The 27,410-nt window shown below is 34.3% G+C and overlaps 2 protein-coding genes across 2 annotated transcripts in view; both read left to right on the top strand.

Moving 5' to 3' along the window:
- The window catches only part of LOC134854592 (uncharacterized), a 343,397-nt gene that overhangs the window by 185,662 nt on the left and 130,325 nt on the right, over positions 1–27,410 (top strand). The window lies entirely within an intron of this gene.
- The window catches only part of LOC134854390 (uncharacterized), a 152,496-nt gene that overhangs the window by 114,235 nt on the left and 10,851 nt on the right, over positions 1–27,410 (top strand). Inside the window, exons 17-24 of the mRNA XM_063870619.1 lie at positions 13,143–13,364; positions 13,707–13,945; positions 14,547–14,700; positions 15,220–15,315; positions 15,597–15,797; positions 16,148–16,259; positions 16,709–16,812; positions 17,291–17,449. Of these exons, the coding sequence (XP_063726689.1) occupies positions 13,143–13,364; positions 13,707–13,945; positions 14,547–14,700; positions 15,220–15,315; positions 15,597–15,797; positions 16,148–16,259; positions 16,709–16,812; positions 17,291–17,449 (1,287 nt within the window). The remainder of the gene's footprint in view (positions 1–13,142; positions 13,365–13,706; positions 13,946–14,546; positions 14,701–15,219; positions 15,316–15,596; positions 15,798–16,147; positions 16,260–16,708; positions 16,813–17,290; positions 17,450–27,410) is intronic.

The following is a 27,410-nucleotide window of genomic DNA, read 5'->3' as shown; positions in this document are numbered from 1 at the left end:
CTGACTGGAGTTGAAACTGCTCCCCTAACAAAGGACTGGAACAAGAAATGGTCCTCATTGTAATTTGAAAAGTCGAATTCAGCTTTTTTTTCTCTGAGTCTCGGTAAACGTCGTCATTTTTTATGGCATAAATAAAACTATCCGTGTCGTTGTAAAGTAGTTCCAAGTTTAGATCGGCTTCTTGAAACTGAAACATGAAACACTTGGCGAGATCTAGGATGGTCGCACCGACTATGATAGGTTTGTTCCACAATATTTTTGTTGGTGAAAAGCTGATCGTGGCTAATTGATCGTCAATGATTTGAAAGCTCTTCATTGAGCTCAGAGCTGCTTTTTGCAAAAGTTCTCTCTCATTCCTTATAATCTCGAGCTCGTTTCTGCCTAACTTAGACTCCATTGTCCTACCAAAGGCTGAACTAACAATAATTTTGTAAAAATTCTCCTTTAATTTATTTACCGCGGCTTTTCGTTGGCGGCTGTTGAGGTATACAAAGGGTGCTATCCAGTGACTTTCGCGGAGCTGAAGAACTTTTCTGAGGTGAGTTATTTTCATTCACAGCTCGTGGTACAATTTTAGGGTAAGGTAATGCAAAACATAATCTTCTTTAGGATGCAAGGTCTGTAGAAGCTTTGGCACTTTTGGCAGTGTGGTGGTTCCCAATTTTCCCAACATGTCGATTTGCACGTTGCTCATTGCACCGATGTCCACTACTTCACGAGAGGGGGCAAGGGGGTAATCAGCAAAGAAGTCGTGAAGCTCTTCGGGTATGGTCGAATTGACTTCAACTATTTAACCTTAATCCGAGGTTTCGCTGGTGAGCAGTATGTCTTCCAGACTTTTTTCAACTAATAAAAAATTGTTTTATAGCAAAGGGCAGTGTTTCATTATCCCCCGTACAAATTGCTTGCATCAATGATACGGATGTAGCTTGATGGTTCTGAGGGCGGAAAATTGTCGAGGTTTTTATTGTTTGCTTTGTAAAATTGGCGCGCGTAACTGACAACATGCCTCCTCGTATCATTGGCTGCACAAGATCCTGATGTTCACGGTCCGTTAAGAGTTTCAGGTCGGGCTTACAACTTTTAGGAAGGCGTCCTCGCAAACTTTAGGAAAAACTTCGAAATTAGAAGCAAGCAATAGCACATCCGTAGTTAAGTACAAGTCGTGGTAATCACCAAGTGAACCACACTTCAGTTCGGTGGAGACTTTTAGGGCATGATTGTACTCGCTTCTTGTAACACTCATATCCCCTCCTTTTAGACTATTTTTCCACTTTGCTCGCGGGGGAAGTCGAGTTTTTCGGGATTTTTTGAACGAGTTGAATTACGAGTAGGGATAATATTCTTTCTGTTTCAACATGCTGACTTTTTCAGAGGAGTGGCTCAGTTTTTCGAAATAGTTCTCCAGAAGAAAAAAATTTTCATTCTGCAAATTTTTGATAAGTTCTGCCAGCCGCGCTAAAATAAATCGATACGAATCAATGAAGTTCAGATTTTTTTAGAACTTTTTTGATTTTTCCGTTTTATTCCGTGTACATTTTACATATACTGAGACTGTCAAGGATGAATATTTTTCTTCAGATGCGGTTATTGAAGAAAAAGTGTTTTACGAATCGCTTTTTGCCAGCCCTTTGATTATGAAATGAAAGTCATAATTTGACAAACTATGTGCTACTACTGGGATGTAATTCAATGTTTTTCTTTTAACATTACACTCACTATTTGCCCAACCCAGGAACTTGTTGGTGTAATGGCAATGATCAAGTACCACTTGATCCTTGTCGGAAAAATCGTTCTCGCATATCCAATAAACCTAAGCATCTTCCCTTTCTGGTCTGTTTTACCGGTGAAATAGTAATTTTTTATTTTTTCGCTAAGGATTCAAGGGAGCTAATTAGCGCTTCTATCACATTCAGTCCACTTTTAAGCTCAAACTTTAACAAGTTTTTTCCCAAATGCAATTACTGCAAAGGCTTAGCCGCACATTTGATGAATTTCAATTGTTTGCGCGCTAGATTTTTGCGAATCAGGTTGCCGTCCGTATACTGGTAAGAGCAGTGACTCCAAATCAAAGTAGATTACTCTGGGTACGTACCAACGAGCTGTTAAGTTCATGAATTTGTGGCAATCTTTTCCCGGCTTGGGTAATGTTATGACAACATCCTCGTCTTGGTAGCATAGTTCTTGATGTCTTCTAAGAGTTTCGATTGAAGCGCATGTGTGGAAACATTTGCGGTTAATCTCAGAATGGAATTGGTGCTTTTTGTGCCGCACGTACTCGACCAGTTTCTGGAGATCCTATATCAACACATACTGATACTTTGATCCATCTGTCAGCGGCAACAAGTCCACAACCAGGCTAGTAGTGAATCTGCTCGACTCTCTCACCGGCAACATTTCGGCATCGTTGAACCTGACAGAAAATTAAGTTTTACATCTAGTTTTGGCGCGAAAAAAAAGGGGTTGGAATAGGTGAGGAAAAATATTGAGGGGGTTTGTACGTTTTGCTTACCGAAAGATGTTGATTTGACCATTGATCAGTCTTTCAAATCTATCCATATCCATCAGACCAACTGGCATTTCGTATTCTCCATTGAGTTTCACAGTTCCTTCTGTGCCAAGATCGTTGAAACTTTGTTTTTCTCCAGCCATCGACTAGATGTGGGGAAGAGGGCGGGCTCATTCAGGTTGTGGTATGCTGCAACATAGCAGTATAGAAAGCAACGGTCACTATCTTTAGTGTTGATATTTGTGAGCAGAGTAGAAGCAGCGCTAGGTGCATCAGGTAGCTCGAGGTAGGATCCTGCTCTTATTGGTGAGAAAACCGCGAAGCTGATTTGCAGTTTTTCAATTAGATCGATAATCCATCGGCTACCATCAGAAAAGAACCAATTGACTTGGTTGACCATACGTTCGATGGGTTCCAACAATTGATCCCCTGCTATTCCCTCGAAGTAAGCTGCCAATATCTTAGTGTTTTGAAATCGGATGGTCCTTTAGGAGTTTTCAGTGTCTTCGTCTTGCACAGTGGGAATTTTGATCATCCCCACTTCCACATGGAATTGAATTTTGTTCGGACACACTTTGACCTTTCCAGTATGAGGGCATCTATTTCCTCCTTGTTTTGCATCATGACTTGAGCAAATTCATTTTTTTTCCACCAATTTTGAGATCGTATAGGCGCAATTTTTCTCTGAACTTACTTTCCGTTGGGACAGTGGAAAAACTCGTCTCGACGCCATCCCAAACTGGCAATGTATGCTTCTTCAGCAATTGTTTTTGATAGCATTCCGCGGTGAGAAATAATGTATGGCACTAGATACAATGACAGTTTGAAAATATGCCATGTGCCAACTCGACGTGCTCTTGGGCTTTGGGCTTCCGACGAGCTCCGGAAAACTTCGAGACACTCATCGCAAACAACTTGAGAAGGAGGGGAGGAAGGATCTTGTGTACTTTTTGCTCATGTCTTCTCAATTTCCTTTTGGAGCTCAATAATTTTCCGCACTGCTGGCAGGGAACAGGTGTCGCGATAGAAGTAGAGTTTGGCATTCTTTGGTGTAGTTACTGAAGTAATTCAAAAAATTTCAAGATTGAAATAAAACTGGTTATGAAGAAGCAAAAACGAGAAATGGCTAGGACTAAAACTAAAATCAAATAGAAGCTATTAACGAGAGTTATGCTTCGCCGCGAACTTGACAAAAAATACTTTCCTTTCCCAAAACAGGGTTTGTTTTAGCTTTAGGCTCTATATGTCTCATCACCTTGTTCAAGTGAGAGATTTTTTTTTTATTGAAAAGCTGATTCATTTACAGCCTCAAACTTGTGTTGTTAATTTTAAAGGGTAGCGATAAATTTTGTAGGATGTGGCAACATTTAGGAGAATGGTTTAGACTTTCAATTAATGTTTCAGCAATAAATTACAAAATTTAAAGCTTAGAATGATTCCTCTTCAGCCTAAAACTTTTTCCGACTAATTTTAACTGGGAAGTAACAATTTTTTATTGATTTCAAGCCCATTTTTTGATTTACTTAAAAAATTATAATGAACAATAGAAATATGAAGGAAAAAAGTGAAGAAAAAAAAGCCCTGAACTAAATAAATAAGTTGAAATATGATATAATGTTAAAAAAATGAAAACTTTTCAAATTGGATATCTTGATAGTTGCAGATGCATGATAGGCCTTGATTGTCATTTGAATAAGTTTGAAAGATATCGAAATCAAAGTTTATTTTATGTGATTCAGCGTAACGTGAAGCCTTTCATGTCATGTCCTACGAAATATTAAGGCATGGCCGTTTGGTTTAAAGGGCAATAGCTAACCCGGCGTTGCTCGTCACTACGCTCCTCGGGAACGCCTCTCGTTCTGTAAAGTCAAGTAAATAAAAAATTTATTTTTCCAATTAAAAAAACACCTCAATCTTATCATGTTGTGAAAAAAAGGAAAAGTAATTTTACAAAAATTTCTTTAAAATCATTTAACAACAAATCAGTAATTTTTAGTTGATCTCGAACACTGTTCTTCTGATCGTGCTCAAAACTTGAAAATATAATTTTTTAACTTTTTCCCGTCATTTTCACCGTAAATTTATCTCATTTTATACTCAAGTGAATATGTGATTTGACTTTTTTAGGAGCTGTCTGATGCGTAATTAGGACAAGCGTGAAAATTAAAAATTTTTTTAGCCCAATCAAGGACAGTAGACGCTTAAAACGTTGTGATTTTTTTTGAGAAAATCTTATTTTTGGGTAAATATTTAAAAAAAATTGGGAAAGAAAGCAAAATCCTGAAAAGAAAATTCCAAATGGGGTTCAGTAATAAGCAAGTGTATTTATCACTCTCTCTTCCTCTCATTCTATCTCAAAAAACAATTTTAGCGAAAAATCATTATCGATTATTAATTTTTTTCAATTTTTCCAAGTTTTTCTCTAATATTTTGCTGAAAACTTTACAGAGCAAAATTTATTTGATCTACTAAGTGAGATAAAAATTCACGGTTATGTTAAAACACGGTCATGTTGAATCAAGTTAAAAATCAAATCAAACAAAAATGAAACTGAAAAACCTTGAAGTAATATTTGAAACAAAGGAAAGTTTTTTGCTTTAGTTATTAGAACTCTCGAAATTGTAGTTTTGTATTTTTTGGCGCATGGCAAGCTGGATTTGGATGGGTGCTTTGAATGATACCTGGGGTCACTAGATCAGTTGCTTTCGCACTCTGTGTCGATGAAACCCGATCATCCGAATAGGAAGTTGATTGTTCCCGTGGATAGTTAATTCTTCTGACTGGCGTTGAAACTGCTCCCCTAACAAAGGATTTGGGTTACATTGCTGTCGGAATACATCCCTCCTGATTTTCATACAATGGGATTGACTCGCAGTCAGACGCAAAGTGATTTTTTCTAATAGTCTGCTCGAGCGAGGTTGTGTCGTTTATCTCAGTCTTTTCTAATGCTGGATAGCTCTCGATCACAATGCAACTCTCGTATATTCTTTTTCGTTTCTTTCAAAAGAGATCGATGTGATCAACGAGGTAGTTCGATAACTATATGTGTCTTTGTAGTCCATTCCGCGTTTTGATTGCCGTCGTATTTTCTGGGAACCAAGTCATTGAACGGACTTGCTGTAGACGGAGAGACTCTCTTTCTGATGATAGATGACTGCAATCTAATCTCCCGTATATGTTTGGTAGATCATTGTTCTTCCTCGATCAGCCACTTATATTGTTTGCACAGGACTAGTCATGACTTCAAAATGTTTTGTTTTTTTGTTAAAATATTATGACTGAAATAGCGAAATGGGATTGAGAGAATGAAATAAAAGAAACAATTTAATGAGAATGATATCAGGAAAGGGGTGGCATGTCTCAATTAGGTCAAAGCTAATAATATTCTAAACGAGGCTTACAATTTTTAAAATTCTTTTACGAATGTCGCTTAAGGCTATGTTAAGTTTGCATTTGAAAACACAAATTTTTAGATTTATATGTGATAGCTTTATTAGAGTGGCTACGGGCGAAAGCACTCAGTTTCAAGTTTTCTTGTTAGTTTGGCAGACATTTTTTGTCTTGCTGCTACAGTTTCCTTGCCATGATTGATAGCAGTCATTAAATCAACTGTCAAAAAAACAACTTGAAATTTTTAGGGTATACCCAGAGGGACAAAGCAAATAATTGTACTTAAAAATGCGCGTGGGAGGATGATTTTCAATAGAAATTCAAACTTTAGAAAAAAAATCTTCATTTAAATTTATTACATTTAATGTTTTAATGTTATTACTGCTCCATTAACATTAAAATGCGGTCGGAACAGTCAGGGTTTCGCCCTGATCTGAGCAGTCTTGTAAATGTTTGCAGTTTGTTGTACTTGTGAGTGAAAGTTTTGTCAAATTAACGAACTAGAGAAAGTAAGTTCAATGAGAAAATTGAATGTTTTTGTGTAGAACCCCTCGAAAATTGAGCTTGTTTTAAAAACCAATGCATCTATGAAAGCGTTGTTTATAGTCGAAGTTGGCAGTATCAGACCCGGAATGAATTATTAAGTGCGTAAAACTAAGTGTTAAGCCTTTTATAGAGGGCATAGAGTAGAACATTTGCTTTTGTTCAATGTCACAATTTTGTTGAGGTTCTAAACAATCAATGTCCAAAATGGGCTTTGAAATAAAGGCGTTCAGTCATTTTGGCCACAGACAACTCAGCCAATTTTTAATTCAGACAAACTATCAAAATAATTGAGACAACTCGGCCAAAGTCTATTCAGACAGTTTTAAAGTTTTAAAACGTGCGCGCAAAAACTTTTCACATGCGGCAAAATATCAAAGCTTTCATTAGACGACTTATAAGTAATTCCTTTCAAATGCACTTAAAACAATTAAAATAACAGAATCAAAAGTACCTAAACATAATAAGACTTTATACAATTGGTAACGCTCCCAGACAGATTGTCTTCAACGCCCAAATCGACGTGCCTCTTGATGCCTCTCTCAACATCTCTTCGGAGTATAAAGCTTTAGAAACAATGCCAAAGCCAAAAAAACTTTGAGAGCGTCGACGAAACTCCTGAACCTCTCAAACTCACACACAGCGGTGATACCTTCGTATAATTTGAGTCTGGTAAAACGCATAGTCGAATTTTAGTTTTTGAAACATTACCTATAATCGTTTTGCTTTCTCAGTCAGAAATCTGTCATTCCAGATGTCTTCTACCAGGTTTATACTATTCATGGTGTAATCAAAACGCAGTTGTACCCTTGATGTATGCTCTGCTGCCCAACAAGACTCAAGAGACTTACGAAAAACTTTTTGGCTGCTTAGAGTAGTTTGGAAAAAAAAGTAATGGATTTTGAAGCCGCTGTTTGCAACGCCATAAAAAAATGCAACCCGATACAGAACTTAATTCTGTTTCTTCTACCTGGACCAGGCAGTCTGGCGCAATGTACAAAAACTTGGGTTTACGCGCAGGTACATGGACAATGATGAGTTTTGACTGAGTGTCAAAAAAATGATTTGCTTGGCATTCGTTCCCGTTGACGACGTTATTTTCGTTTTTGAGGCGCTCCGAGGAATTCCAGAGTCTATCGGACTACTTTGAAGACACCTATATTGGTGCTTGTCGAGGGAATAGACGCGTCAAACAAAATTTGGCAATCCCGATTGGAACGTTTTTAATCGGGTGCTCAGCGGAGAACCTCGTACGGACAATGCATTGAAGGCATGGAATGACAGCTTCAATAAGTTCGCATCGACAAAGCACCCAGTCCTTCCCAAATTGATCACACGTTTCAAAGATGAGCCCAAAAAAATGCCGAAATTAATGTAGAGAGACTGATGTCCGGTGATACTATCAGAAATCCGAAGCCCAAGTATTCAATAGCCAATGATAAACTCGTTCAAAACGCAAAAAACTACAATCGAGAACATATACAGAAGTATTTAAAACTTTGTACCTTCAATGTACATATTTCCTAAAACTTTATGCATAGCAAATTTGTTTTGATCTTTGAAATTTGTTATTTGATGTTTCACATTTCTTTGTTAGAGTGTTGAAAGCCTTCTGACTCTAATCAAATCAGAAAACTTTTAATTTTTCCTTTTATCTAGTCTCTTCAAACTAAATAGGTCGAATTGTCTTTGGCTGAATTGTCTGAGTTTTTTTGGCTGAATTGTCTCTCTTTTAAATTGGCTGAATTATCTGTGGCTGATTTGTCTCTGTGTCAAAATAAATTTTTAGAGATTAAACACCCGATTTTGTTTTTGAATCTGTCTGGTATGGTAGGCTTTGAACCAATTAAAGATTCTTCGATCTGTTCGGAAAAAATTTGTTTCTGATTTTTCAAACGACTGGATCTATTTTAATTATTTTAATTAAAGAGTAAGTTATTGCACAATAGACTGGAATAGGGCAGAATCTCATAGAAATTATGGATACTGCTGAATCAGATATCACTATCCCTGCGAGCAGGGATTCAATTTTACAAAAAAAATGAAAAACGGTTTTTGAAAAAAAATTGCAGTTATTCGGTTCGCAATTACAGTATTGTGTAGAAAAAATTATAAAAAAGACTGCTCGTATATCAGGACAAAGCCTTGAATGTTCCGACTTCACCCTAATTCACATCGAATAGTTTTTGGGGAAAAAATATTGAAAAGCTATAAATATTGGAAAATATCAATGTGTAAAATTTTGAGTCAACGAAATTAATACAACCAATTTGCTAGCCTCAATTCAATTTGAAACGATTTTGTTGTGCGGGATATTTCGCGCTTTGGAACACGCAGAAATAATTCGCGTTGCGCTCTAAGCGTTCCAAAGCGCGCAAAATTTGGTCCACAAGGCAAATTTGGCAATTTTCAAAATCCCAGAACTTCTTATATTAGAATTCAGGAAATCGATGTCTTCAATGGGGCATAAAAAGTTTAGATGAAAATAATTATTGCGATCGGTGAAAATTGACTGAAAAAAAAACACACCGAGCATAAATATTCCGTTTTCTTCGAAAGTCGGAACAATAACCAAAAGCGGGCTCAGTGGATTTCTGACGATTTTTGCAGGCTGTATCAAGCGATATCTGATTTAAGTGACAGGAGTATTTATTTACCACGAGCAGAATCGTTGGAGCATGTAGAGACTTGTGAAAGGATAAACTTGCTCGTGCTCTATGGTTATACAAATATCTTTTCCATTCATTGTGTATTCTAAGTAATTATGCGGACAAATCCACTCTGCATCGGAAGCTTCTGTGAAATGAATTTAAAAAAACGCAAAAATTATTATAACCAAAATTAAGCGAAACATCATTTAGACTTAGTGAAAATTCAGTAGACGCAGTTTTGAAGTGCAGCTATGGTCACAGATTACAACTTTATTTCAAATGATACCATAAAACCATATGTTTGACAATTTGGTGTTCTAATTTTTCCAACTGTTGTCTGAAAAGCCCAGAAACGGAACGTGGCAAAAGTAAGTATGGTCGCCATTTTATGCGTTGCTTGAAAGGTTTAAATTGACGATTGTCTTCATTTTCTTCATTTTTTCTTGGCGGACTCCAAAGTCTAGCAACAGATGGCAAAACTTGGCTGTCTGACATTATACCCTTTAAAAAACTACGTTATTTCACGACCTGTTTCGAAAACTTGCAGCTGTTATGCTTTCTTATCTTTGATGAACTGAAGCATAAAGTTTGCCGACCAAAGAAATATTATTATATTAAAAAAAGTACATCAAAAATTGTTGAAGATCATGAGACTGTTAAGAGCATAAAAATTCATTTTGTGCATGCCTGAACGATGCAAGATTTATGTTGTTTTTCCATACTTCTGTTGACCTCAAGAGCTTTGTTAAGTTACAGTTGGCTCTAAATGATAATCTTCAATTGGATAAATTTAACTTAGAATCTTGATCGAGGGTTCATTAAAAAATCTATCAACAATCAAGCTCTTACAGGACAAATTAAAAGCGAAGCTTTCAATTTTTGCCAATTTTTTTTTGTGGCCGTCTAATTGTTCGGAAAAATTAAACCAAAAATGTCTAGAGAAATTTTTATGAATTTTTACGAGAGAATATGAAAAAATGAACTATTGATATAACGATACAGAAAATTTTTAGAAAAAATTCATTGAGCAGTGTTGGTTAATAGCAAATATTTAGTCAGTCTCCAATTTCATTGCTGTTATTCGAAACCCGAGATGACCAAAAGCTTATGCAGAGTTCGATTTTTTACGGCACCTTTAATTCTTTGCTAACTTGCGACAAAGTTACTTGGCAATAACTACCAAAAACACCCGCGATTTTATTTTCAACAATTTTGTAGACTAGAAAAATATCAGTTTCAGTATCACAAAAAAATGTAGCTTAAACAATAAAAATCAAAATTGAATTGGAACATTGTTAACTGGCGTTAATCCATTTTTTTTGTTTTTTTTCTTTTTATTTCAATTGTTCCGGTGTTTATGAGGCGTTGTTTTTGAAAGAACTAAAATGTATTCAAATCCAGTCAATTCGATATTTTTTCATTCGATTTTCTCTTTGAAGTTTTCGATTGAATAAAAGAAATCAACCCTTTACTTATGTGTTGTTTATCGTCGATATTACTGGAACAGCAAAAACTAAATCATCGTGAACCGCACTTCTACAACTATTACGTCCTAAATGATTTTTGAAAAAGCAAAGTTTTCGTTAACATCATAAATTAGCCAATGTTTGAGTTGAATATTTTGAAAAACAAATTTTTTCTCAAGGTAAATGTTGTTTAATTAATAATTTCTAACCATTAATGTTTCTAGCCATTTTTTTTAAAATTTAATTTGAGTGATGTCTTTCGTATACAGAACCAATTCATAATAATTGGTAGAAAAAAAATGAAAAATTAACATGTAATATCAGCATTTTTCATTCAACTTTTTTGCGCAGTTTTAAATTAAAATTTTGCTTTCCATAAAAGTCTGCGTCTATCGAGTCTCACGTGATATTTTTTCGTGTGCAAAAACACCAATGTTTTTTGGGTCAAACTTCGTGTGTTTTTTGTTTCAATGTTTCTTTTTTTTTCAGCTAATTATATTTTGAGATCAACTTATTTTAGAATTCCTTGTCAAAAAACGTATGTCTTTTAAATGATTAAATTTTTTCTTCCAGAAATTTTCTAAACAATGTTCAAGCTTTCTAAAACTTTTCAATTTTTCTCAGGAGCGTTGTTAATTGTTTCAATTTTTTCAAAACAAATAATTCCGAATCTTGAATGAGACATTTTTTTTGTTGCTTATTACAAGACTGTTTGTCGCCAATATGATTGCCAAAAATTCGAAAAGGATATACGCTATTGTTCTGTTTTTATCACATCTATTTCCCTTACTGGTCCTGATAGTTTTGTAAGGTACCTAATGGAACTTAGATTACCTAAATTTGAGATAAAATATTTTCTAAATTGTCTGCGGCGGAGTAAGTTTGAGGCTGCAAAAACAGCATTTATCAAATTATTTGACAGATTAACATAGCCTGAAAAAACAATTCTCAAGACTTAAGATAACTAGTTTATTTGACCACCATCCACAACACAGCTTCTACTAACAATCTCATTGAGCAATCTTTTTTTCGTTAAATGAATTCTATTCAAACAAGCTACTGCTTTTACTGAAAAACTTACAAAAACTGACACCCCTGCTAATTTAACTAGCTAATTGTTTTGCCAAGAAATTATCTATCTTAGCAGAGAAAAAAATTGAACTCTCAGATTTGATGAAATTCGTACGAAGGCTGTCCTTCACAGTGCAAATTTTAGCAAATTAAAGTTTTCAGCGAAAAATTTTATCTCTAGAATTGACATTTTTTTAGCGCGCATTTTGCTAATTGCTGTTGTTCAAAACCCGATACGTCCCAAAGTGTATGCAAAATTCATTCGATGTTTTACATAAGATTTAACGCTCTTCTAACTTGTGACAACATCCGCACTGAACAAAAAGAATTAAGGTCAATTATTTGATCAAAAAATATATTAAAATAAATAAAAGTATATAATATAAATTCAGATAGACTTCAGTACTTAAAGTTATGTAAATTAACAACGAAAATCAAGATTGATTTTTAATTAAATTTTGAGATCAGAATAGCGCGTTTTTTTTGCAATTCTAGCAAAAAAAACTGATTAAAATAAATTTGAAACGGATTTTTAGACACATTTTTCTTACTCAAGGGTCTTTTAAAATGGAGTTAAATTGAATTTATCAAGGTTTGGATGGAATAAAGTAAGATTCAATAATATTTAAGTGATTTAGAAAATCCATCAAAGATGGCTTAAATTAATTTTTAGTGCTTTAATTGGTCCACAGTTTCAAAGAAGATGGATTGTATTCAGTTCATAAATAATTTTAGTTCCTAAAAAGCATGGTTAATTGATTTGGATTGATTTAAAATCAAGTTAAATCGATCTTAATCCATTTTTGCCAGTGCGCGAATTAACTATTTTAAAAACTATAGTTTCAATTTTTCTTTTTACTTACTAATTTCTCACCAGTGCAATATAAAGTTTCACTAATTTCCAAAGGTCGAAAATAAGAAGCAAAATGTCGTTGTATGAAGTTTCGTAACAAAAGTAACTGAATATTTTTGCTCCGAAGTTTTTTTTTGTTCAGACAAATTTCGAATTTTTAACAAGCCATTTTTTGACAGAATTTATTAAAATAATTCAAAAAACATTTTTGTCCTGAGCTTAAATTTGAAAAATTATTTCACTTGTGATCATTTTTTCTAAAGTTATGGTAGTTTAAAGATTGCCATTTGGTCAATTTCGGGACAATTAATGCGCGATATTTTTTGCGCTACTAACGCGTAAGCGGAGATTTAATTCGTCTTAGAAATCGTTCAAAATTGGTTGAAGGAAGCTTATTTGCCGTAACTGTTTTGTTTCTAATAGCAAATTTTATCCCTTTGTTTTTTTGGCAGTTAGTTTATTGACTGATTAATGTTTGGCTGAATTTTTGAATTTTTGGCGTGTGGGGTGATAATTTTTACAAAAAATCTCAAATTAAAAAAAATCATTTTATTTTATTACATTTAAATTTTTCATGTTATTACTGCTTTATAGACCTGAAAAGGCAGTCGGAACATTCAGGGCTTTGCCCTGATACGAGCAGTCTTGTTTTAATTTAGATACTGTGTGAGAAATACTGGCCCGAGCTGACCTCAACTTACGGAGATATCGGAGTCGAAAGAATATCGGAAGACGTGCGGGCATTTTTAACTGTGCGCAGGTTCAAACTCACTCTAAACCAGAAAAACAACAACAATAACAACAAAATCAGCAATAGTCAAATCGGTCCCTGTGTTTCTCCCTACAGAAAAGCATCAACAGGCAGAACAATTTGTCAACAGGTTTTGATTTTTCACAAAATTTTTGGTTTGACAATACGAGTAAAATAACTTCTTTCGAGCCCCATAATTTGTTCGACTGATTAATGTGTGACTGAATTTTTGAAATAAATTCATTACAGAAATTTGTTTTCAAATGCATTTTAATCAAAATTATAATTTAAACCAAATAGGACTATTGCAACTATTACAGTTTTAGTCACAGTGATTTTTTACTAAAGCATATGCCTAATTAAAAGCAATCGTTTAATCAAATCGAAAAAGCATATATGAACTTTTTATTGTTTTTTTCCAGCTCTTCAAATTCATTGTATAATTCTATACACATTTGATTTTTTTCTGCAGTCTCTCCACTTTGTGGAACAAGGAGGGATGTGTCAGCCGCAGGAACGTCACGTGACTCAGTACCACTTCACAGACTGGCCATTCACTGCAGCCGGTGGAGCAGATGACTCATCCTCCTCTTGTCCCTCTCCCCCTCCCCCTCCCCCTCCCCCTCCCCACCCCTCGGCTCTGCTCTCTCTGATCAGCAGAGTGCAAGCAGACCCCGCTGCACTACTCGGGCCAGTATTAGTGCACTGCAGGTGAGAACAAACTGTACACCCTTCGTAGGTATACCCAGCCGAAGTATCAACCAGCCGAAAATACGTACGTTTTACATAATGGTTATTCAACAATTATGTAACAGTTACAAAAGTTGTGCAAATTTCTTTCATATGATGTAACTTTTCGGCTGGCTTATACATTTTGCACATTTTCGATGAGTTGATACTTCGGCTGATTTATTTACCTTCACTGTCTTAGAGCACTAACTCGATTTGCTATGCTGTTTTAGTGAACTACAACAATTCAAATCCCAACTTTTTTTAGTTTCAGTGTTATCTAAATTTTTACGAAATGTTTTTTTTAACTTCGTCATTGTCTAATTTTCATCTAATTTTTAAAAATCTTGTCTTTGCATCATCCAAGAGATCCAATATTTACACATTAGCCTATGGTATAAAAAGCTGACAAGGATGATTTTTATTTAAGTAATGCTGCAAACAGTTTTGAAATTTTTTCTTGCGTAGTGCATTCGAAAATAATTAAATTGTTATATTAAATTTATTATATTATATTAGATTATAATTAGATTATTCTAATTGATAACGACATAAGCAAACTTACTTTCTCCTGTGCTTTCAGCGATGGATTGGGTAGCACTGGGTGTTTCGTGGCCATAGACTCGATGGTTCGAATGATCAAAGAGACAGGCTATGTGAATGTGGGCTCATTCCTACTCCATGCCAGGGGTCAGAAGGGGACGATGGCCCAGCAACGCCAGCTGGTACAGAATGAGGTCAGTTGAATTCAGGGGTGCATCTAAGATTTCCTCGAGTGTGGGGTGGGGTTCAAAACATGTCCGAAACTGGTTTTTCATGTCCAAATATAATTTCTGGGCTCTCCCAAATCATTAAAAAGACCCTATTTGTTGCAAATTTTTTGTGCAGCGCGCAAATTTTTGGAAAAAAACGGGCCAAAAACGAGTGTTTTGTGCTCTTTTTGGAATCTTTTGACCTAAAAATACTGCTTTTTGTGCACATTCTACCGTCAAAACTGGTACTAAAGTCGTCTGCAGAAAGATTTTAGGATTGGTCGTCCGAAATTGGATACAGTAAAATAGTACCAAAGTGGCCCTTTTGGTAGCTTGGGGGTCGAACCGCTGAGAGGGAGTGAGAATTTTTAATGCGGCCTAAGAGCTTCCGCCATAATTAATCATTTTCATCAAAAATGCTCTGAATAAAAAATCGCAATCAACAAAAATATATTAGATTGTTCTCCGAGTTAGATTTTGAAATGATAGCATGTTTTTCTTCAGCATCAATACCTGCTGATCTACAAAGTGTTGATGGAGTTTGTCAGAAGTGGATCCTCGTCGACTACACACTCCCTAACAGAACTATGCCAGATGCAGGTAGGGCCATACTTGATCAATGTACCATATATGGACCTAGATTAAAACATAAAACCACAACTCGATATTGAATGCTGACCTTTAGTCTCAAAACTGCGCTCTGAATGTTTAATGCAAAATTTTTTGATAATTATCAGGAAGCGGAAAAACAGGTAAATTTTTGGACAAAAAGTTCTTTTTACTTTTTGGTGGCCTTTTTTTACTTAATTAAAAGCAAAATAAGTGGAAAAAAGAACATTTTTTTTCTGCTCGCTGATAACTATAGTATTCTCTCGCTTCAGCTAAAACTACTCAAACAACAACAACTACAAGCCATTTCAAACACGCCCACAACTGAAACAACCGATCAGGCAACGCCTCTTGATCATGTCTCCAACCTACAGTTAGGAGTTAATAAAAACGACACAAAAACTAATCACGTGACTCCGAGTTCTGGGCAGAAGTTGAAGGCGGTCATGACTAAGATCAACAAGGAGTTCCAAGTTAGTTTTCACAACATACCTTTCACACTGAAAGTTTTCGCAACTAACAGATGCAACTTAAAATTATTTCATTTTTCGTTTCAAACATCTTTTTTCTTCATTTGTTCTGATTAGGGTCCTAATTAGGGACTAATATTTACTCTTAAAATGTCTACTTTAAAAAGTTTTCTTTTTTTTTAATTTTGCTTTTTCTTTTACCAAATTATTACCAAATCATTTTTAATTAAATTTTTTCGGTAAATAAATTCTTCTATGAAACTCTTTTTGCCCTCATGAAATTGAATGTATTTTTGAAAGTGTTTCGAGATGTTCTTTTGGTGCTAGTGGAAAGAAGTCTTAATTTTTGCTAGTGTCTTTCTGCGCTGGCGTCTGAAGAAGAGATTAGATGGAGAAATGAACAACTGCACACTGCCCTATCGGAAGAAAACAAATCACACAACAGGTCATCCGAGTGCATTCCATGTGAGAAACGCTATCTTCTCTAGCTAACTCTGTTACAAATATTTTTAATAACTAGTGATAATGGCCATAAACTGAGTAAAAATGTAGTTTTCTTCAGAGGGAGCAATAAATTGATTGCAACCAATGTTTTAATTTAAGGTCGTGACACTGTTTTCTTACGAGAATAAATGGAGCAAAAAATAAACAAATAAGAGAAATAGCACTTGCTCAGAAAATGATTTCAATATCGACCCCTCCATCTCCCCTCCCCGCCTTCCTCCCCCAACAATTTCAACAATTTCGAGGAAGTAATGTTTTTTTTGCGCGCGTTTCCCTAGCTTAAGAAATATAATAGCATCTGTTACCAAAAAAAAACACAAAGCAGTAAAAAGGTTACAAAGTCAAACAGTGATGGTGGCGAGGAAACACGTTTAAACCAGCAATCAAATGAATGATCAATTCTGGCTTAGATGAAAGAAGCAGGGTTAAGCTGAACTGGACCAGTCCAAATTCTGACCTCCTTCCACCATCAGAAGAAAGCCCCTCTCAATACATCAACGCATCTTTTGTACCAGTAAGACTTATTAAAAATCTCTGTCTGTAACTTACTTTTTTTCTGCTGATGTTCTTAGTTGAGGTCGCTCTGTGTGATTCTTATCTTAAACGATTTTGGAACAATCTTCCATCGATTAACCAATTTATTAATTTTCCCCCATTGGCTACTCACAGGGTCAGTCTGTTTGATTCTCCTGCTATCACCACATCGACAAAACTTTTTAATTTCAGCAAAAGCTTCTGACGCAAAAAATATTCTCAAATATTTACGTTTTATACTTATTCTATTTAGGTTTATTTCTCATATTTGTTTGATTTTTTAAAATAATTATAGGGTTGTTCCTTTTATGTTATATTTTCTTGAGAATCGATCATTGTAGACGGCTCAACTAACAGGAAGTTATATTAGCAAATCAGAATTGAGTCAATCTCAAACAGTTTTTAATGTCATGAAAATAATAGTCTCCATCTTCAACGACTCTGTGTTTTTTAAACAGGGTTTCAACAATGAGCGCGAGTTCATCATAACCCAGTACCCAACTGCACGTACAGCCTCATTGTTCTGGAGTATGGTCTACCAGCATAGAGTGAGGGCCATAGTTCTCCTAGGAGACATACAAGGGGGACATACACAGCAGCCACACGAGGAACACAAGGTATGGTCCAAACTACAGGTCATATAAAATTTGAGACCACTACAACAAAATCGATTTTTTTTGCCCTAGTACTTGTAGTTTGAAGATTTTTTTAATGAATTTTTCTAATGGCATAGTCATGGACGCTCAAGGAAGAAAAAGGAAGCTTACAAATTCCTAACAATCAACTAGAGATTTGAGCTTTTTGTGGTAGTTTTATTCTTAACCCACGAGTTTTAAAAATTCAACGATAAAACTCGAAATCTCTCCACTTTCTCAAATTTCAAAATTTCTCTGCAGCGCCTAAGAACGGCTTTGTGAACTTTTTGGAACCTGATCTAAACTACATTTTATGATTGGATAAATTAGATATTTTACCAATGTAAAGTATTTAATATTAACCAATCATGATCCATCTAACTAACAACCCACTTATTTGTAAGTGCTGAAGTTACTTGTAATTTCAGCACCAGAGAGATTTGAATTTAACTTAGAAAATAGTTGGACTCTCCCGAGCACTTCAGCAGCCGCAATAAACCAGTATACCCTAGATCTATTGAGCCTAGCAGAGACTAGTTAAACAACCTGAGACTAGATAGTATAAGAGTAAGATTAGGATCGGTATTAGACTAAGAAGTTGCACGAATCTATCCGGCCGAAAATAAGATAGCGTGACGAGCAGACGGTGTACCCTATCCGAAATTACTCTATGAGTTATACACACCAGTCCTAACTCATCTGGTGCGACCATAAGTCTCGAACAAGACCTTAATAGCTTAGAATTAACCAAAATAGATTAGAAATTAGACAAAAACATTTACAAAATGTTTTACGACAATAATTTAATCGAAATGTCTCTACGACTCAATAGATCAGAGCCAATATTCCGAACCATAACAGAACTACCCGGAATTGGAAGAAGACCTCGAACCAGAGACGACATACGACAAAGTAGAAACTTGCCATATAGCTATATGATAGTTAGGCAAAAACCAGAACAAACTTTTATATTTAGAATACTACTGGCAATGAATTTAGATTTTCATTTGCAAACATAAAACCTTGAAGTTAATCTTCAAAATCATTTCAGGCGCTAAACAAAATTATTAATATACAATAACGATTGATAAAAAGATCTAAGATCGTTTTCCTAAAACTCTGCAGTAATATACAAAACATGTTTGAAAAATATTTATTGAAAAATAAAAAATAAAAATTAGTAGCATGACAATAAATGGTTAGTAATCATAAATCATCCTGTTGTTCCAGCTCCATCACCTAAAACATAACAGCAATCATAAACCCACTAATATCATCAAAACACTAAATCTTTCCTTTACACACATTTAAAATTTTATTAAAACTTAAATTCACTTAATTTTAAAACCAGATCATCAAGGCTTATCCTTGGATCTTAAATCATTTTCTACTTAATTAAATTTCAAATTTGATCATCAAGGCTTATCCTTGGATCAAACAGAACAACTTTGTTCTCCCCCACCCACTTAATTAGTGTCTAACGACCTCAAACGTCGATTCACTACCCAACCCTTTCTAAAGACCTAAGACTAATAGAAATTTTAAAACAAAACTAATCATTCAAATTAGGATAAACAGTGAAGAACTTCGGTTATTCATCCTTCACTTGACCCCCCCTCTTACCAGACCCAGGATAAATCTTAGACTTAGTAAGTTTAAAATAGTATCTAACGAACTACTCGCGTTCTAATTATACCTGAACCCTGTGGATCGATTTACTATTCTCCAACCCTTGAACACAATCACTACCCCTAAGTAAGATTAAGTAAGTTAACACCTTAACTTATACTAGCCACGAGAAAGTAAAAAATCATTCTTCGGAATCGATATACTTTTCTCTCCAACCCTGAACAAATAGACCCAGGTTAAGCTAACCAAAAAATCGTAAGAACTAACAGTTTAGGAAAATAGAAACCATTTAACAACCTTTTGCATCCGTCATCCTAAACCTTATGTCATTTAAAAACCTAGGAAATAAACAAACAATCGTTTTACACAATTGTGAAATAGATAACAAAAAATACGACCTTGTAATCACACCTCATACACAAACAGTTGGATACATTCGAACAAAACGACAAACACTAAAAAGAAAAATAATAACGAAACAAAGACAAATAACACGAAAAAGATTTTCAAAAAATCGAAACACATTTTCAGAATCAGAAACCAACAGTTTAGACGAACTTTACAAACTAAAAGAATCAATAGATAAAAATTGCCCACTTCACGATCAATTATATTTTTCTGACTCAGAAACAACTTCAAATTCATCAAAAAGAGGAAAGAGAAGAATAAAAAAGCAGTATAAACACAAACCAGTACATTTTTACAATTGGAATCAACCAATTCGACACATTAATAATTACATATTAACAGTCATCGAACGAAAAAATGAGCTCAACGCACACCCCAGGTGACGAAACCTCAGATGATGATGAAATCTTTCCTTTTATAGTAGATGCAACCACTGATAGAGGACAGCATATATTTTGCAAAAATTTACTATTAAATTTATTTGAACCCGGAATCAGTCCATGTAAAACAGAGTTCCCAGATGTAAAAATCAAAAGACAAATCATAGACCACTAATACTCAAGAAAAACGCAATCACCTATTTAGACGATGTTTTTATGCAATCACAAACAAAAGACGAGATGTTCAATGTTTTAGAAAAATATCACCAAATACTTCAGAACGAAAATCTGAAGGCCGCCCCCGATAAATCACACTTCTTTTTGACAAGAGTTAAATTCTTAGGACATAATATAGAAAGAAAAACAATCACTCCATTGAAATCACGCATTGACGCTATTCAAAAACTTCAACCACCAACAAATAAAAAGAAAATCCAAGAATTTCTTGGAATGTTAAACTTTTTAAGTAAATATGTTTATAAAATGCAATTATATCTACGACCATTTTATAACATCCTTAGACAACAAAATAATTTTGAATGGAACACAGAACATCAAACACGATTTGAAGAAATAAAGAAACTTTTAACTGAACAAATTTCAAACACAATTCCAGATTCAAATCAACCATTTTATGCAATGTGCGATGCTTCGAACTTTAGCATCGGTGCAGCACTATTACAATCACATAATGGTACAAATAAAATGAACCTCATATCAGCAAATTCTCGATTATTCACTCAAGCAGAGCTACGACTCTCAACTCTAATGAGAGAATGTACAGCCATAATATATACACTGACAGAATATGAATTTCTGATACTTGGATCAAAACACCCCACAGTTTTATTCACAGACCATAAACCAATCATCTTTCTCTTTACACAAAAATCTAACCCAAACCACCGAGTTTACAGATTTCAACTAATTCTAATGAAATTTCCAAACTTACATATAGTTTGGACTGCAGGAAAAAATCTTGCATTACCAGACACCTTAAGTCGAAATACACCACCTGAATTACTTACACGAAAAACAACAGTTGAAATACCCAAAAACATAAAATTCTACCTTGCAGAAAACGAAACATCACCCCGATTGGAATGCAAATATGCAGTAAAAACTGATATTGAACAATCACAAATAAATAGTTTACAACATTTCCCACTTTATTTAGATTGTCAAAATAATCATTATGAAGTTGATCTACTTGGAACATCAACTTTCAAACCAATCCCATATTCTCAATGGATAAAAAATAACACCCAACAAAAACGAACAAAACAACACCCACCTAAGAAAGACCATTTTCCACTAATTGAAAAAGAAAATTTAACTGATAAAATAAATTTATCAGGACCACAAACAAATGATTCAAAATACACAATAAATCAAGTTTTTGACCTCTACGACCCACTTGATACAATACCCTTATCTAAATTCGAAATTGAAAACATTTTTCTCCCTCCAACAGAAACAATTACAATTTCAACACTGAAACAATATCAAAATCTTGACCCGATAACTAGACAACTAAAATCATGGCACAAATATAAAACTAAACCTGTCAAGGCAGATTCAACCATTCTAGGAAACAAAACACTCCTCCGATACTTTCGCAAATTTAACAACACAACAATTAACGAAAATACAGACCTTTTAGAGTATAACCTGAATGAATCTACAGTTCCCTGTCTCCCTTTAAGTATGATTCTTATAGCTTTTAATATTTCACATACACAAAATATTAAAGGACACTCTGTATCAGAAAAAACATATTCAAATTTTATACAAAATTTTTACTTCCCAAATGCACCAATTTGGATAAAAGTACTATGCAATGATTGTATAGTATGTCAACTAAATAAACCTTACCCAAATCAAAAACAAATAGCACAAAAACAAGATTTTAAAGGACAAAGCTTGTACTTTAACCATCGTATCTCATTTGATACTAAAGGACCAATTTCACCCTCATCCGAAGGAAACTCCTACATTATGGTAATTGTTGACGCATTTACACATTATGTAGCACTTAACCCAGTACCACATTGTAACGCTTATTACGCTTACACAACACTCTATGAACACTGGATAGCAAAATTCGGACTACCAGAAATTTTAGTTACAGACAACGGTACAGAATTCATAAATAATGAAATCATCACACTATGTCATTTATATAACATTAAACACAAACCACGTACATCTCATGCACCTTGGACAAACGGCTTAGTCGAAGGTATGAACCGTTCATTACAAGAATATCTTAGATGTATCATCAACGGAAATGATACAAAATATACCGAATGGTCAGCAGATGTAAAATTATTTCCCTTAGCATATAATTCACAAATTACGACAACTTTAGGAATGTCACCATACGAAATGGTTTTTAACCAAAAGCCACGCAAACCAATAATGTTTACAGCAAATTCTCATAAAAACGCACAAGGTTATTGTCAACCAAATAAAGATTCAATTTGTTATAACCTACCTTTACATACACACGATGAAGATCATTTTCATCACCCACAAATTCTTAAACTAGCCTCCGGTACACACACCGAATGGATTCTAAATAGAGATAAAAAACACAATGAAATTTATCAAAAAATAACAAAAAAGTTATTACAAAGACAAAACATTAATGAACAAATCAATTCACGTTTTACACCAGCCTCCGAATTAAAAATTGGAACATTTGTTTTAATACCTAATTTTAATACTCAAAAAGGAATTTCTAAAAAATTACAACCCCTTCGAAAAGGACCATACCAAATAATTGCAAAACCCACTGATGTCACATATAAAATTACCGACTCAAACAAAAAAGAAATCGTTAAACATCGAAACAACCTATTACCTTATTACCCAAAAGAATACGCACTCCGCGAATTAACTCAATTATATTCTTTCACAGGATTAAAAATCATTCAAAATGAACCACATCTGAAAAACACAGAACAAAATGATAACCCCACCGAAAATCAAAACACAAAACCAACCGCCACCAAAAACAATACACAAAACCATAAAGAATCCCCAAAACAAAGAAAAAATAGAAAAATGACCGAACAAATAATACCCCAAGAACAAATCGACAAATCAGAAAATAGAAAAACAACAAGACTCCGAAATCAACCACGTAAAAACTATAAAATATTCATCCCCCAATCTAAAATTTTAAAGAAAGTGGAATTTCAAAAGTAATTTTAACATTATACTTCACAATCTTGAAACCTCCGAAACATTTTTCATTTACATTTTTCAAAATAACATGCTGACAAGTACGCAATAATTCTAGTTCAAAATAGACCAATAGGATTCATCCAATCCGTCACTTTCTCTAACTCAAACTAAGACCAATTAGACGAATAATATAGAACTCCAGGCACATCTATAACTATAACTTTACGACCTCCAGGTCAAAAATAAGCAAACCACTCCAACTTGACAACTAAAATAAATATCACCATAATACCGTACCCCTCCCTTATCTAATAACCCAAAGATCAACAATATTTCCCCAACTCAGACCACGAATACCCCCAAAACAAATTTGTTAACTTAGCCTAAAGTAACAAAATGAACATTTCAATTAGCCTAAAGTATAAAAATCTCACCATACCCCGGATCATTTGACAAACAAAAACAAAGAAAAAGACGACCTCCCGATCACCATGAAAATTGCCCCCAACAATTTTTTACAAAACTCAACCCACTTGTCAAAAAACTAATAAATAATCCGACCACACTAGAAAATCGCCTCAAACAGCAAAAAATATTCGACCAAGAGATCATTTCTTAAATGCTCTTCTCTCAATCAGTTACTCAAATACTCATAAATCTTAAACATTTTTTTACAATACTTGAAACCTTTATAATATTTCTTTTTGATATACTTGAATCTTTTCTAATAATCCTAATCATTTTTTGTAACATTTTTTTAATTTTCTACACTATTCTCGAACTATTCCTCCAACTTTCCAAAACCCTTGATTATATCCACAGGTACGATTTATACAACTTGTCTAAATGATACGAACAATTTTCAGTAGAACTGATATTTTTTTATTGTTTGTAATTTTCATAGCATTCTTATCATCCCTCATTTTGACCATATGTAAATGTATAAAGAAAGCAATCTTCACATTTGCCCTAGCAACAATCCTTCTAATTCTTTTTTTGGAAGAATATTATAATAAACACAAATTTTCTCACTAAAGTAATAATTCAAAACTCTATCAAAAATTGCTACCCAACAGTCACAAAGTCAGTCTTCACCGACATCATCCCAAGATAACCCAACACCACCTTCAATTACTCAAAATTCTCAAACATCTACACGAATTTCTTTTCAAGACAATCCATACACTTTTGAAGAACGACATGCTCGTTTATCAGAACCACTAGAACCAGTTCAACGACAAGCACCTCTAAGCGAACCAACATATAACCTATACCCAACACTACCACAAGAACTAAGTAGAATAAGAAATCCTAGTCAAAACCAAAATACAGTCGAAATAAATAGACAAATTATACATCCTCGACGAAACAGAAATTTTCAAACTCCCCGAGTTCATTTTGATATACCTCAATCCCCATCACAAAACACTCCAGAAAACCCCATTGGTAAATTACCAGAAACCCCTACGCTTCTTTCACAACGTAGCACCTCAAGCCTACCATCAGATTACTTAGGTTCAACACCAACATCTGAACAAATACGTGAAAATCCCTTTAACCCCCCAAACCAGGCATCACGACTACCATATTGGACAACACATTCATTTACACAAGGTGAACTAAATTTAGTCAATGATCCAATAGATATTTCTACGGATACAACAACATCCTCATCACTACCAGAAACATTATCACTACCATCAACACCATCAATAAGCCAGATTTCACCACCACCTTTTAACTTAAATTTTCCAAATAATCTCGACGCCAGATATCGAGAACAATCATCAATAAATATTCCTTTAAGATTAGATTGGAATACATTTACAGCACCTCCACCATTATTTGGACAACATCAAGAAAGTAACCGCCTTCATAACTGGGCACTTAATAGATTACAATATCGCCAAGATATTCACAACGATATCCGTGATCACAATATTCAAATACTCCAACAAAACAGTTTACAATTAAAGTTTGAAATCACAGTTAAGTTAAACAATATTACCCAACATCCCTACCCATTAAACCCACCTAACATAACAGCTCAATCACTACCACCACCGTTTATAACTACTGAAGTAATATACAAATACGACAGATATACCAACAACACAATTGGCTACATTACATTTTATAATCCATACTCAGGATTATCATACACATGTATATTCTAAAATTATTAATTTTTCTCCAACTCCTTTTTCTAGTAATCTCAAATCAAAACATAAACCCTTCCCCTCGTACAGGACCACAAGATTTATTAGTAACACATTACGATTGTGAAGAAAATGAACAAAAAACACTACATAAATATGCAATAAATCAAGTATCACAATGTGAAACAGAACCACAAGCTATAGAAACCACAAATGTAATAGCAACACTCTATTCAAAAGCCCGAGCAACAACAGTTACAGGTTATAAATTCACAGCAACATTTTCCGAAAAGAAAGTACATTGTTCACAAGTCTCGAACGGAAACAAAAACCGACTTGACCATGAATCATTCTATCAGAGTAATATAGAACGTCTTTTACATCTCAATCCCGACGATTGTAAAAATGAATTACTTAGACTAAACATCACACAAAATAAAAACTCCGAAAGAAAGTTAGTTAACTTTCAAGTTTTTTCAGACTCTGTACATCAATCACAACTTGAAAGACACCAAGGACATATAAAACTAGACGAAAAATACCCATATAACGGCGCACACGGACGATTAACCTATGACCTACACGATAAACATTGGATACCACACATTGGTATAAATAACCCATCAAACTGCAAAGCAGACACAAAAAATAAAGGATACCAAGAAATAATGTTTTTCGATTGGAAAATACAACTCGAAAAAATACAACTAACACGAGATTTATCAGATAATACAATGATCTATCAAGGAATCCGATTACCTTGTAAAAATGATCAAGGTTATTGCGACCCTACAACGAGAACACAAGCAACAATTGTTTGGTTCCCCGAAGATACATGTACAACATTTCAAGTAGCAAGAATACACGCTCGTATGATAAAATTTCACGAAAAATACTTTATACAATCAGTTCCATATGAACAAGTACATCCATCACGAAAACAAAGTAATAATTTTAGAAACATACACAATATAGAAAATAAATTGACACGTTTTCAAATATATCAAGAAACAGAACTTGCATGTAAATATAGAAATCCACTCCATAAAACACAATACTCTGAAATATTAGTTGAATACGAAAAAGGATTCGACATGACCACTGGAAAAATAAAAATTGACCCATATGCCACAGGTCATCCTCCAAACGAAGGAACATCCTATATACCAGTTAATTTTGAAAAAAGCAACGGACAACCTGGTGGACATCTAAAACCCCATGACACCAGAAGCACACGCTTACAAGAATTATCACTAATGAATACTACATATTTCGGTAATATCCACTATGATATTCATTTAGATATGAAACTAGATTATACAATTAGCCGAATTTTTCAAGAAATGTCACTCTCCGAATTAGAAACACTACACCAACTATGCGAATTAGAACGAACACAAATATTACAATCACTTGCACTAGCAGTATTAAAAATACCCTATGCAGGATACTTATTATCTGGAAATAGATCAAATTTTTTAGACTATGAAGGAAACATCTTATGGTTTTATACTTGTACTAAAAAAGTATCACCACTATACGTTTTTGAAGATAAACGATGTTATAAAAGAATCCCTATCTTTTATAAGAATAAAGTACATTTCGTGGATACACTTTCACGAAGAACCTATTTCTGGGATACCGCAGTCCCATGTGGATCAGAAAACAGCCACAATGTAGTACAACTAAACCCTGATGAAAATAAATATTATCTTCTCACTCCATATCCCACATTAATGCAATCACTCAAAAAATTTTCACCAGAAAGCATTCGCGCTATTGCTCGAAACCCAAATATAGACTTACAATCAATAGGAATCTATTCAAAATCAGATATTCAACATCACATTAGAACACAACAATTCCAAGAATTATTAACACAAATGGACACTATACAAAGACAATCAATAGACCAAAATTTACGCAAACTTGCGGAAACCGCAGGATTTGCCGATATCTACACGCAAGACTATAGCGGATATTTTAAAGACATTAAAGATTATATATATCTAAACGGTGAAAAATACCGTCCCCAAGATATATCACCAATTAACATTTTTAGCTTTGTTACACTCAAAAATGAGATCCTCGATTTTCTAGGATGGCCCTACTACATCTTAGAAAAATTGACTATTTTATACGCAATGTTTAACTTTATTGGATTTCTTTTCTCAC

Source organism: Symsagittifera roscoffensis, chromosome 9, assembly GCF_963678635.1.
Source record: "Symsagittifera roscoffensis chromosome 9, txSymRosc1.1, whole genome shotgun sequence".
Taxonomy (NCBI): Eukaryota; Metazoa; Xenacoelomorpha; order Acoela; family Convolutidae; genus Symsagittifera; species Symsagittifera roscoffensis.
Note: the sequence above shows the minus strand (reverse complement) of the source record. Positions and strands in the feature narration are given on the sequence as shown.